The sequence below is a fragment of the Pempheris klunzingeri genome, chromosome 11, assembly GCF_042242105.1.
Source record: "Pempheris klunzingeri isolate RE-2024b chromosome 11, fPemKlu1.hap1, whole genome shotgun sequence".
In the NCBI taxonomy this organism is placed as follows: domain Eukaryota; kingdom Metazoa; phylum Chordata; class Actinopteri; order Acropomatiformes; family Pempheridae; genus Pempheris; species Pempheris klunzingeri.
Window position 1 is genome coordinate 8929764 of NC_092022.1, and position 13422 is coordinate 8943185.

General features: G+C 41.4%; 2 protein-coding genes across 2 annotated transcripts; both read right to left on the reverse strand.

Moving 5' to 3' along the window:
* Positions 1-1159: 1159 nt before the first annotated feature.
* Positions 1160-8283, reverse strand: zmynd12 (zinc finger, MYND-type containing 12). The gene is made up of 8 exons (XM_070838906.1): positions 8144-8283; positions 5660-5789; positions 4512-4683; positions 4203-4372; positions 3848-3970; positions 3648-3741; positions 2931-3076; positions 1160-1345 (listed from the first exon to the last, which is right to left on the reverse strand). Exons 1-8 carry the CDS (start codon positions 8281-8283, stop codon positions 1160-1162), a joined length of 1161 nt encoding a protein of 386 aa, XP_070695007.1.
* A 257-nt stretch (positions 8284-8540) lies between these two features.
* LOC139210076 (epithelial membrane protein 3-like) lies at positions 8541-11260 on the reverse strand. Its single transcript, XM_070840040.1, has 5 exons — positions 11200-11260; positions 10188-10275; positions 10002-10104; positions 9757-9897; positions 8541-9205 (listed from the first exon to the last, which is right to left on the reverse strand). The coding sequence occupies exons 2-5, from the start codon at positions 10263-10265 to the stop codon at positions 9030-9032; spliced, it is 498 nt and encodes a 165-aa protein (XP_070696141.1). The 5' UTR covers positions 10266-10275; positions 11200-11260; the 3' UTR covers positions 8541-9029.
* Positions 11261-13422: the final 2162 nt, after the last annotated feature.

The window sequence follows — 13422 nt, forward strand, 5'->3', positions numbered from 1 at the left end:
CTTTTCATTGTCTGGATTCCTTTGCAAGCATTGATTTGAGGATCATTGTTAAGTCAAGGTCCCGGTTCAGGTGGGTTTCTTTCAGCTTGATCTTTTTAGACCAGTAGCCATGATAAAGTGGGTACAAGGCATGGAAGCTACTGGAAGGGATGGGTACCGCATGCTAGTGACACAAAAAAAGAAAAAAAGTCATGAGAAATGATCGACCATGTATTTGCCTGTGTGGTGCTTGGCCAGCCTGGAACAAACATGAAGGGACCTCTGGACTGGACACTGTACCAACAGCACAACAGAGCACAAGGTTACTATTTAATTCCATACTGCTGCTAATGTATATTTGGCTAAAAATTAAAAAGGGAATATGCGGAAATCCAAGTGTTTCCATGTTTTGCTGCCTTTCGACACATTAAAATGAATCTGAATGCCAAAAAAACAAACACTTTGCTGTATAATTCAGTACTAATAACACTAGTGGTGAGATGATTTTAAAAGTGATTCTTTGTTTTGATATAATGAGTAAATGTTTCAGAATTGTATATAATATGTAGGATTTCACAGCAACCATCAGGTTCATTTTATGTCAGTGTGTTTTAAAAACGAACCTGAGGTTTGCTTTAAGGTTTACAATATTCTTTGGTTTCGGGAGGAAAATGCAATGTTTATGCTCCAGTGAAATAATGCAGCTCTTCGTTGATGCTATAGACAGTAGAAATCTTATCTTTAATTCTATCTGCATATGGTGAATTGAAGAGGTTCTGGACTGCTAGATATGACATAAGCAAAAACGTTGCATAAAAAGGTTTGAATTCCCTCACCATTATTCTGTTCTGTATGATTCTGACAGTGTTACCAACTGGATCCCAAAGTCATGTACTTCACAAATGTGCAAAATGATGTAAATATATATCCCTCTTTTTTTTAGATTAAAATAAAGATGAGTCATTATTCAAAACCAATGAAAAGGTGTCTCCTCTTCCTCCATGTGCTGCTTTTATTGAGCATGTCAATATCAACGTGTGCTTTTATTTGCTCACCCAGTATTTTTTTTTTCAGCCACTTACAATTCCCAACATCTGGATGAATCCTAAATCATTAGCTTTGTATTCATAAATGTTTAATTTCTTACAAGCTCAGTGATTTGTACATTTACATGGATGAATCAGCGAGGGGCTAAGCAGATGTCCTGATGGAGCAGATCCCCCAAAGCAGAGAGATGGGCAGGGCAGGTACGTGGTTCTGTCTGCAGACTCTGCACCAGCTGCAGCAGGCCCTGGATGTGCTTTGCCAGGTTATGGTTTGGTATCAGCTGGCTGGCCTGCTGGGCCGTGCTGCCAAATCCCAGTGCCTGGCACACAAACACAAACGGAAACAAACACAGCAGCTGCAGCTGTTAGACTCTCCGGGGAGAGTAAAGCTGACTTATATAACAATGTCACTGAAAATTAGACAGCAATGTGGCCGATTTATTTTATTCCATTTCACCCTTCTTACATCCTGCTCTGCTATAGCTTATAACAGAGAAAATTGGGATTTAACGTATTATTTCCATGCATGCTTAAATGGAAACATGCCAACCTCAATGTGGAATTCATTAAGGTTTGCAGTGGCATCTGTGGAATTCCTTCTGTGTCTTAGGATTTGTCAACAGCTGGGGATATGCATTGTATGTGTTACACAAGTGTTTGTGTGTTCAGTGTTGCATGCACTCAGCAGTGAATACAAGGCCGATACACAACACCACAGGCTCTCGTATCTAATGAAAGTTCCATCCTTGGAAAAACATCTTGAATAAACAGATAAAAAGTAAAAGAATTTAGTCATGATTCCCTCAAAATAACAGGAAACTTACTTTTCGAGGCACAGCGCTGGCACTGCAACCCACAATGGAACCATGACATGGACAAAGACATGAGCAGATGTCTAAATACATCCAAAATTACCATCATGCATTTCAACATAAAAAGAGGAAAAGCGGTCATTAAAACTCCGCGCCTTTTTTTGTACTTTATGGTTCAATAAATATGAGGAAAACTGAATAGTAGACTTGTAACACACACACGTCAAGAAGCGTCCACCCAGGCTAAAGTATCTTTGGAAAGACACCCTGTAACTCTGAGGACACAATGCTGTAGCTGACTGACTCTGACGCTGACACTCTGACCTATATGTGAAAGAAGGCAAGCAAAAACTGAATATAACTGTGGAGATCAAAGACACTCTTCAATCCGTTGGAACGGCCTTCAGGCTAGTTAATTCAGGCATCATCCTGACATGGTGAGCCCAGCCTTGGTCCTCATTCCTACAGCTGTGGGCATTCAACAGCTGGGGATAACTGTGCTAACTTGTGTTATTTTGGCTATTAAAAAAAAAAAAAGACTCGCTATGCTCTGCATTTTTTCCAGTAGTTGTGGAACATTGGTGAAAAACAAACTCCAATTGTATTTCATCCAGCCCTGACAACCCACCAAACCACGGGATTAAAACATGAATGTGAAACAAACAAACGTATAAACTGATTGTAGTGTTGTATTTGTGGGTTTTCTGGTGTCTATCTATGTCTGTTATTTTCCACAGTGAAGCTACTTGTGCTTAGCCAGAGGATCTCATCAAATCCACTGAACTTAGACCTCTGACAAGCTTTTAAGTCTGTGGAGGCCACCTATCTGATAAAAGAACTTCCTTTATACACACAAATAGCCTTCAGTGGTACACAAAGAGAGACTGGAGACAAGGCGGAAGTCTGGAAGACTGTTGAGACAGCCACGTCAAGTCCCACTAATACAAAACCTCATCTTTACGGCTTAACAAATCAAGACATAATCTCATTTTGTGACTGGCCTTTAAAGGAGGCTCATTAGGTGGTAGTGCGGAACTGTGTCAGTGTGTCAATCTAAACCTTTAATGCCTGGCCGCCTCGCCAGGTGACTCACCTTCAGGGAGTCTCCTCCCAGGAACCACAGCATGGCCAGGCAGTTGGCCACCAGCGCGACCTGAGCAGGGTCTTTTCTGGGGTAGTTCTGTTCAAACTCCAACATGGTTCTCAAAATCTCATCCACTTCAACTCGCTGGGCTCTGTCTGATAGATGGAGACAAAAATGCAATTGTCCTTTAGCTTTAACAGTAAATTACCTCTTGCATAAATGCGCGACACTAAAAAAAGAGCATTTAATGGACGTCAACACAAAATGTAGGCCTGAATCTTCTCTATAGCTTGTGTAAGCATCATTTCCGTCCATGATCACCTTTCCCCCGTAACAATTCCAGAAACCCTGGGAAATTGCATCGCAGCTAACAAGCTTAGCATCATATGTAGGGCAGCAGCTGTGATGGAGGGTAGTGATGCGCATGCTGCACAGCCAGAGATGTGTCAGCACTGGTCTCTATTCAGCCCTAAGCATGCTAGTGTAAATCTGGGGTTTAGCTTTCAGATTGAACACCAAGACCGCTCAGCCAAATATAGAACTGTTTACCTTATATTTTTTACTGATGCGCCAATAGAGCTCTATGCTGTTTAGTGGGTAGAGCAAATGATGGATTGGTGATAGTTAAATAGTTAAACAAAACCTAAATGTATGGTTTTATATTGTTTTACTGAAGTTTTGTATGGTTCTGTTTATGTTATGCATATTTGAAGTGAAATGACGTACCGTAAGATGGCTCCACCCTCATGTCAGGTTTCTGGAGATATTGGATGTGGGTCTGGAGGAGTTTGGTCAGATAGCTGTGCCAAACACCTGCAACCTACGGTATGAGCAGCAGAAGATGAATCATGAAACACATATACACAAAAATTGGATTTTGAAATTGAAACATAAACAAAATCGCATCACATCTATTTTGTTTTTACGTCAGAGTACAAGGAACGGGCAATGGGCATCTTCCCCTGTTTGGCAAACACATCAGCCATGAGGAAGTAGCCACCACTGGTGACTGTGCTATACAGGCCATACTCCTCACTGGCAAAGTAGATCTGAAAAAAACATCAAAGAAATGAGATATTTCACAAGGTACATTCATAATTAGCGTGAAAAGAACAAAATGTTGTACATCCTGAGAGACGCAGACAATGTACACTTCAGTTTTCATTTTGCTCCTTACAGCAGGAACTAAAATATATTTAAAAATACAGTAACATATCAAAACAGTTGAAAATGCTGCATGTACTGAAGACATTTCTGGTGAGTGTATTAATCATGACAGACATCATTTGCAAAGTTAAACAGAGCTGCTTCCAGGTTTCCAGTCGTCGTGTAGAAGCGGCCCAGGCTCCTGTGCAGTCTGTGGTGGACTCCGTGACCACATTCTGGGTTCTTCAACACCGCCCGCTCAGCCTGGGACAGGAGCTCCACCACCAGGGTTAGATTACCCAAACCTGGAAACGCAAGCACAATTACACACACACACACGCACAAATATAAATTTAATCACACAGGCACACACACACAAAGTCATGCATTAAACATCATATTTGGAAGGAGAAAGGGGACAACGCTTTTGTGGTCCTTCCTCACCCATGTTGGCATCAGCCAGCAGCCTGTAGGCATCAATTGTTTGGGCAGCATTTGAGCCATGGACTTCTATGGAAGAGCGCAGGCAGAACTGAGCGGCAAGGAGAGCCTCGTGGTGTTTCCTCTCGGACAGTTTGCTCTGAGCCACCACTCTGCAAATCTCAATCAGCTCCGCCTGGGTAGGAAACCAAAGCCAAGGTACAGATCAGGTTACTGTTACCCTACATTCATTCATCTACTTCCAGGACTATTACAGGACAATTCACAGGAGTAAACACAGCATTATTCAGTGTTAGCTCGTACATCCAAACATTAATCACTGAAAATGGAACTGGCTCTAGAAACAGTGTGCGACCAGAGTAGGAACAAAATTCACTGTTTCCTCTTTGACAAAACTCTTGGACCTTAATTCAACATTATGAAAAAAATAATCTGTCCTGTGGTGTTTAGTCACTGGAAAAACAAAAATCTCTTCCTGTACTTACATCAGTCACAGTACATCACAAAGTGCTGTTCAAATAAAAAGTGAGAAAAACTCACTGAGACTATAAAAATGTAGAGTGCTGGAATGAAATCTCCTCTCTCTGCTTCCTAAATTAAAACATTAGCCCAGTTGTCCCTTTACCTCCATCTATTCTAGATGTCTTTCACACCATTTTCACTCAGCTTGCACGGTAGAGGAAAATGACAACAAAGATCTAGGGTTCTTGTGTGTTTCTGGTATCTAAATTCTATAACTTTTCCATTACTATTTCCTAAAAGGTTGCACCGTCTACATGAATTTTTTTTTTCTTAAATAAGAATCCAGCAAGTTTTTGGTTGTGTTATTAATTTTACCATTTCATTGCGTGCTCCAGGTTTGCATTTGGCACCTGTAGGTCATATGAAGGAAACTAAAACTAAAAACCTAGAAGTGAAACATTGGCATTTGCATTTCAAAAAGATCAATCATAGAGGGATTTCTAAAGAAGAAAATGCAAAATCTTTCATGGCCTGGAGATATTGTTTTCACAATTCATGTTTTTTTTAACGATTTTCCCTGACAGTGAGAAATTTAAGCCGGAGTCACACTTAAAAACGAGATGTGTTCACGCTACTGTGTGTTTCATAGTCTTCCGTGCCTGGTCCCTGTGCACCACACACATCCTCACCCTTTTAAGTTGGATTTCATTGTGGTCAGCCTGCTTGACACTTGGGAGTGTCCGGGTGCGAATGGGAACAAGCAACTGACAAATTCTCCCATGGATCCCCACCCAGTCAGCCTGCTGGTGCTCTGCGTCACTAAGGAATAAAATTTAAAAAAAAAAAAAGAGTTTAAAAAATGACAGCAACTTTGAGTCACATTTATGTTCCTAAACTCACTCACTCCCTCCCTCAGCTTCCTTCTCTCCCCTCAGCTATATAAGATCCACAGAATCCTCATGGCTTTGTGTGAAACTTGCATCTTCTAAGCGTAATGAATCTCCCCTCTGGGCACAACATGGCAAATCTTGGCTCAGGAAGCTGCTAATCAAGAACCTGTTTTCCCCTGCTATGATGATATATGATGATATATGAGCACCAGCATGTATACTTTTAAGTGCAGAACAGCAGCCACGGAAAGAAAAGGTTAAAATTGTGGATAGACTGACTTCAGGTCGGCAGACAGATCCAATAATGCCTACCATTAACAGTGGAATGTTTCTATACAGTATATCTCAGTTGCTTTGAATCGAAATGCCAACATTTCCAAAGCAGAGCCTCTATCCCGTTTAGAAAATATCATTGGAGTGCACAGAGGGCATACTAAATTGCATGCCATTACATAACTGGTCTGTAATTTTGTTCATCTGGCTCTCTTCTCCTGCACACTTCTGTGGAAACTGTCTTGGTTTTTTCCTTGCTTTCTTTTTTTTCTTCTTCTTCTGAGGAGCATGTGTGCTCATGTGTGCATTTGTGTTTCTGGACTTGAGTCAGAGGCGGCGAGCAGGCAGTGATCTGGCCACGTCACATCAACAGTAGCACTGACACAGCCAGTGTGTGTGTGCATGTAGACACACACACACACACACACACACACACAGACAGACCGCTGCACAGACACAAAGTCCAGGGGTCTCCTCAGGACACAGTATAACAAAGTACAATAATAAAACAGATGATTATAATAAATAGTCAGCACAAGTATTAGTCTGGATACTTGTCAGCCAGCAGCCTGATAATATGATACGGCTCATTAGGCCTTCAACAAACCATTTTCACCTCTAACAATGTGATAAATTTGCAGTCTTACTTTGAGCCAAAGTAACCTTCTCCACAGACATGAAAATGATGTCACTCTCATAAAGAGCAAAAGTTCACTCAGGTCTTAAATGGCAGCATGTTTAACCCGTTATATATGTTTCGGTTATGATTCAGACTCTGGTTTTTCTCCCCTCTGCCTCTTGTTTTGAGGCGTGGGCTACAACGTGCATGACTTGTAGTGCATTTTAAAGGCCGGGAGGGAAGCAAGCTGTCCGTAAGCTCTCTTTAAGAGACCGGGTTTAGTGTCTCATCCCTTTACATAAATCCCTGCAGGGAGGGATCTCACCACATGCTCCTCTTCACTCCCCTGACTGTGCCAACTGTGGGATGCCACCCCAGCACCATCTTATGATCTGAGTCTGCAGAGGTGTCCTCTCAAAGCAAAGGCAGTGTTATGTTGGGTTACTTTTAAAAAAACAAACCAAAAAAAAAAAAAAAACACTACTCAACACAACGTATCAAACAGGCGGAGGCAACATTTCCAGTCACATGAGCAACAATGACCGTCGTGGTAATTTCATTTCCAGCTGTTCCTTTCCCCCCCAGACGACACAGTCACATGAGCACCTTCGTGCCGACGTGTTCTGTGATTTCTGCAGGGAAGCATCATGGCGGACAGCGACACCTACCGGCAGGCCGCTAGAGATCAGCACAACAGAACTTTCAGACATCTGAGCATCATGTTTTCACAAAGAAATGGTCCGACAGCCGCAGGTGGAAAGTAAGTAGACTTCATTAACACAACCGGTGTGTGACTGCTGTTGAGTATTTTCCATTTTATAAGCATAATCAGGTTTATTGCCAAGTGAGTTTTCCTTGGTATATTTGCAAGAAGCATAACTATAAAACAGAGATATTTAGAATACAGAACATGAGGAAAAAGTTCATTGTTGCACCTTTTACTTCACCACACTGAGTTGACATCTTTAATTACCCCGCAGCGTCACATTAATAACACAAAATCAGATAAACTAACGAATTATGACGTAGGATGATACTCTAGTTTAAGACACACTAATGCAGCATACAAAATAGTCCCTTCTTTAAATGCTGCTACATTATAATTGATAGGCTACATAACGCTACATTAGACCATGAATCATACTCATTATAATCCAATAATACAACACAGCCTTCATTATTATGAAATGAGCCACTCTGCATAATGAGTACTTTTACTTTTGGTGCTTGAAGTATGTTTTGATGCTTTTTGAACACTTTTGAACTAAGTGGCCTAACATTTCTAATGCAGGACTATTTCTACACTGTCGTAACGGTGCTTTTTCTACCTTAGAATATCTCAGTACATGAGCAGCCATGTCACCTCATAATAAAAAATAACAGGAGCTCACCAGTAAAAAGTGACCCGACACTTGGTGCACTGCAGGCGCGCTCGTCTTGGACAAAGTTCACAGGACATGTCCATTCCTTTGGGGAAGGCAAGAGCAATCGCCATGGCTGATGTCCCCAAACTTTTAGGTTTGGCCTCCATTATCCCAGCAGTTTTTTTTTTTTCAACTTTAAAATCAGCTGATGAAACTCAGTTGCTGCGAGGCTGTAAGTTTACCGTCGCTATGGTAACGACCTCTGCGCTGGTGACGCTTTGAGGCGTAAAAACCCGAATTGACACGTGCATTTATTGCTTATAATGGAATTTAGAAACGCATTTGGTGCCAAGTGTGTAATTTATTATCACCAAAAATGAAAATATATACATATATTTTAGGGTAACAACAACAACAACAAACGTCCGCACATGGTGTTTCTTTGTGTGATATTAAAAGCTGCTACTAAATATATTCTACATATCAGAGCTTAAGGTACAAAAATATAGAGATATTTCCAGTTCAAATGCCTCACGAGAGCTACAATACTAATAAAAATACATAACCACTGATTTGGTATTTGCCTTTGCTGATTAACACATGCAGGGCAATGGACAACAGAAACCTCTCATGGAAATAATGTCTTAAAATAGAGGGTGGGCATTATATCTTGGATTGATATGAGGATCTAATGTTTGCCAAAGAGGCAGCCCCTTATTTCTTGATCATTTTTCCAATATACATATATCTGCAATTCAAAGATGTAATCACTTGTAACCAAAGCCTGAGCTACTGTGATTCTTGCAAAATTAGCATTTCTGATTAACAAGAAATAAAGAAAGAAGTCATCTTAATTTCATTTTTTTTCCTCCAATAGGCCTACCGTTGTTGACATTGTTTTTCCTTTTTCTGGTCACTCTTTCTTACGCAAGTGGATGTATATGACCCCGCTGCACAGCAACAGCGGGACACACACCCAGGCCAGGATGAAGCAGTAGCCAAAGTGTCCTGAAGTCAGTTCTCTGGAGTCCTGGAGGATTTCCTTATTGTGTAATGTGTAGATGAGAACTGCAGAAAAGGCCGTCAGCCCTAGAAAATATGATATTTGCTTTAGGAGAAACATGCATGGAAACGTGTGTAACCTGCCTTATTCCATATGCCTATTGATTAACATCATGTACAGCATTTGCGTGACTTTCAAAAAATAATTTAAATTTGATAGCAGTTTTGCCATTTGTGATCATAATAGGCCTCAGGTGTATTGTCTGGTTCATCATATTACACATATCTAGGAGTAATCTAAAGGTATAGCCCGTGCACTTAATGAGTGTATCATTGTTGAAAAGTAGGTTTAAATGCTTTGGCTGCTTGTGGTACAAAATTATATTTTTAAAAGTACAAATAGCAGGAGTACATAACTGGTCCTGCATGAAATGGTACTTTAATTCACCTGTATCAGGTTGTTCCCCACCAACAAGCTTTTGTATTCAAGAATCACAATTCTCCAGTCCTGCTACGCCTAAAATCTGCCAAACCACGGACGTTAAACATGTGCCTTCCCTCTCAGTTTGTACACCCTGTTCAAATGGTCACATCATACGGAGACACGTTGACAGCACATTGTTTCACTCCACTGTTACCTGCAAAGACTTGACACAGCCCAGTGAAGTAGAAGAGTCCTCCCTTCGACATGGTGAACAGCTGACCCAGGAACACCAAGAAGGAGACTGAAGAGAAGACCACTGAGAGAACCATCAGGACCTGCACTGCCTGAAGCCACTCTGAGAGATGAAAACACCCCACATCTAAAAACCAGTCTGAGCTCTCAGACTTTACCTTTGGGAGAGAACTGTTCACGTTCTGTGTGGATGTAATTGTTGCTTACCAGTTTCTTTGGAGGATGCACACAACCAGGCCCCTGTGAAGTTGTCAAACCTGCAGTTGTACCATAGGTCTGAGTTCTCCAAGCCTTCCCACTCCCACCAGGACTTTAAAGAGAGATTAGATGTGACACACAGCCAAATAATACAGGTAAAGTCAACAAACTTAATGACCTAAATGTGACTGCTACCTTCTCCATGGTCGCAATGAACAGCATCGCCAATGTGATGAGATGCAGCAGGGTCACAAACATAAGCAGGTATGCCATTTTCAGCTTCCTGGCGAAAACAAACAAAACAGTTTTAAGTCGGTTCCGCAGTGAAAATTTGTGTTTGGGATCTTTCCTGTTTTCCTGCCTTGAAACATAAAATGGAAAACCTGAGTAGCTGAACAGAGTATACTCTGTGTTATGTAAGAGCACGTTTGAAAACAGAGTGCAATGGGTTATTTCTAAAACTACTCTTTGACTAGTCTGTGTGTTGCCATTGTACAGAAAACCTGCAGAGAACCTGGGCGGGCCCACTGAACTCTAAACGGTTCCAAAATATTTACCCAATTAACCCCTCTACCTTTCTGAATGGTTGTTTTTCTCATTGCGTAGGGTAAACAGTCGGCAATTCAACTTGCATTTGCATTTCATTAAAGCTGCTCCACTTGTAAATTTAGAGGAAATTAAAGTCTGAGGGGAAGCCTGTGATTTTACATAGCTATTTGACTTTGTAGCCGTCCAAGCTGCAGTGACAGTCATTTAAGTTCGCAATAAGGAGACATGCAGTGAGACAGAAAGAGACAGAGGCAAACAAAAGACAGGATGAAATTGTCTTGATGTTTATCTGAGGGAGACCTTCAGTTGGGTGGGCGGTGGAGTCATAATTACTCTCAAATTATGTCATTACACTAGATTTCATCCATCACATTGGAGCGAAGCAAAAGTAGAAATCCTGTGAAAATGGCTCAAAAAACAAAGCATAGGCTTGTAAAATACACACATTAGAGAGCTAAAATATGTTAAATACATTGTTTTTCCTGTTGCGGGGCAAAAATATGCTACATGTGGCAACAAAAACATGGGTCTTCAGATGGCTTTCAGATGTGATGCATGAATCACTACAGTCACACCCTTTTGGTGAGATCAGATTAAAGCATTATTTAACAAGATATTCCTTTAGATTCCATGAAAAGTTAGGGAAATATCTACTCACCCCGGGTATCGCCTTGTTCCTCTAAATCAGATCTCTGGAGCAGCACACTGGCAGCTTCACCACTCTACAACACTGTGCCCCTCCTGGTGGTCCTCTTCTTTCCAGCTTGGCCACACCCCCTGTATTTTTTCAGTCACTCCATCCAAACTTTCGGAGGAGAACGCCCATTTCCTCTGAGAAGAACAGAGCTGCTTTTTGCTCTGCCTCATACTCCCTCAGTACAACATCACCATCCAAAAAAGAAATGCGACCCACCCATGGGCAGTGGAGGCCCATAAAACCACATGAAAAGACCTCTTCTGTAAACAGTCCACTTGGAATGGCATAATGAGCACTCCACCATACCTCATCCATTCATAATCAGAGTCCTGTTAGGGCAGATATGAAAAATAAACACGCAGCTGCAACATAGTTCACATTTCGAACATATAACATAATGAGTAGCCTATTCAGAGTGCATTGGTCACACAGAAAACATCTGGGCAGGACACACCATGCAAACATGCCTTAGTTGATCAAGTACGGTCGGTGGAGGTAACAGCAAAACAATAAATGATCAAGTTTCAAATCAGCAATTATTGGCCAATATTTACATCTAGGTTAAAAACTAAAGTAAGTAAGTGAGTAAAGTAAGAAGGAAAATCTGTACTTTTACATTAATGCCTGTATCTCCCCATGCATTTTAAGCAACACTTTCTTTTTAAAATATTATATGGTGGTTGAGCTAAACAACATCTAACATTAATTAACTGATTTCACCATCCAAGGGGAAAACACTGATGCAATGTTTGTCGCCCCCTGGCGTTTACATCCATGGATTAATGAGAGAAATTTAATCAAAAGCAATCTCATTAACAGCCACTGAGAACAGTGAGTAAATCATGGTATTAACAGAGATTGCATGGAGCAGATTATGTTTTTGGATTACCACCTAGTTGGGAAGGACGAAACCAAATTAAAAAATAATCTAATTGCAGAATGCTTAATTTTAGGCCAACCCTATCTCGATTAGGTAAACTCGTCAGGGTTACAACTTGCTACAACAACAATATCCTTTGGGATATTTTTTTCTGAACAAAAAAACAAAACAAAAACGAAAACTACTTTTTTTCCCCCACCAGGTCGGTTGTCCCCCGCATCCTTTGAATGGTACGGTCCGTTGCCTAGGCGCTACTAGAAGCCAATCCATTCCGCCACGCCTGTCCTCCTCTGCACTTCTGTCGCCTTCACCCTCTGAAAGGTGAGTAAAACTTTAACCGCACACTGCACCCACAGCTTCACCACTGCAGAGCTGTGAGCCTTTGCACCAGGAGGCTTCAGTCACCACAGCGCAAACCTTGCGGTGCTCACCAGTTGCTGCCAAGCGGCCGCCGGACAGAGCTATGGCTAACGTTAGCGCGCTAGCTTTAGCTGGATGTGAAGTATGCTACGGTAACTTTTTAACTAACTTTGCTAAGTAGCTAGCGCCGAGGGGGGCTACAGCTGTCAGTATCGGTTATTTCATAGTTCACTACAGCACAACATGGTCAGCAAATCTGTGATAATTAGCTAACCGCATCTTTCTGACTGGTGAGCTTGCGTGGCCAAAAGGAATGTAAGTGGCTGTTGTCCTACAAAAACCCTCGTTTGCTCCTCCTCGTCAGACATTTTGGGAAGAATGGAGAGCTGGAAAACAAAGATGTTTAACCCCACATGAAGTGAAAGTTGTTACTTAGTTGGAAAAGAACTAGCGACACTGTCCACGTTGCAGCTAGAAATTAGTGTTGCTAAAAAATTTTTGCTATAATTTAAGCAACGTTCCCAAATGCAGGGCAGGAAAACGCCTGCAGAGATGATAGAGATGTTACCCATAGTACTGTTCATGTGAAGTTCCTCATGATAACATAGCTGCAGTTCAAACATAGCTAATCAGCATGAAGCTTTGCATGGCCTCAGGTGATGCAATATAACTCAGGGGTTCAAGTGGAGTCTGCCTATTGCCTGTGTAAGCTGAGGTAGCTGGTTAAATCTCTAAAGTTTGGGACTACATGTCTCAACATGACTTGAAAGCATTGTTCCGAAGTGTCTCATATTTCATTATCATCATCTTTTCCAGGACAACTCAAGGACACGAGACACTGTCATGGATGAATTGCGGCAACAATGAATGGGGGTGATGAAGTTGGAGGACCTGCTGATCTACTAAGTCGTGGTCTGTGAGACACCATGTAGGCTAAATTGTTG

Bases quoted from the DNA above. Each gene is read 5' to 3' on its own strand.
- LOC139210076 (XM_070840040.1), bottom strand. From the start codon at position 10,265: ATGGCATACCTGCTTATGTTTGTGACCCTGCTGCATCTCATCACATTG. The intron at 10,105-10,187 runs GTAGCAGTCACA...CTCTCTTTAAAG, and splicing joins TCATTGCGACCATGGAGAAG to TCCTGGTGGGAGTGGGAAGG. The intron at 9,206-9,756 runs GTAACAGTGGAG...CATATTTTCTAG, and splicing joins GCTGTGTCAAGTCTTTGCAG to GGCTGACGGCCTTTTCTGCA.
- zmynd12 (XM_070838906.1), bottom strand. From the start codon at position 8,283: ATGGAGGCCAAACCTAAAAGTTTGGGGACATCAGCCATGGCGATTGCT. The intron at 3,971-4,202 runs GTCTGTCATGAT...TGTTTTTTTCAG, and splicing joins TGTTTAACTTTGCAAATGAT to ATCTACTTTGCCAGTGAGGA. The intron at 1,346-2,930 runs GTGAGTCACCTG...TTTGTGTGCCAG, and splicing joins TGGGAGGAGACTCCCTGAAG to GCACTGGGATTTGGCAGCAC.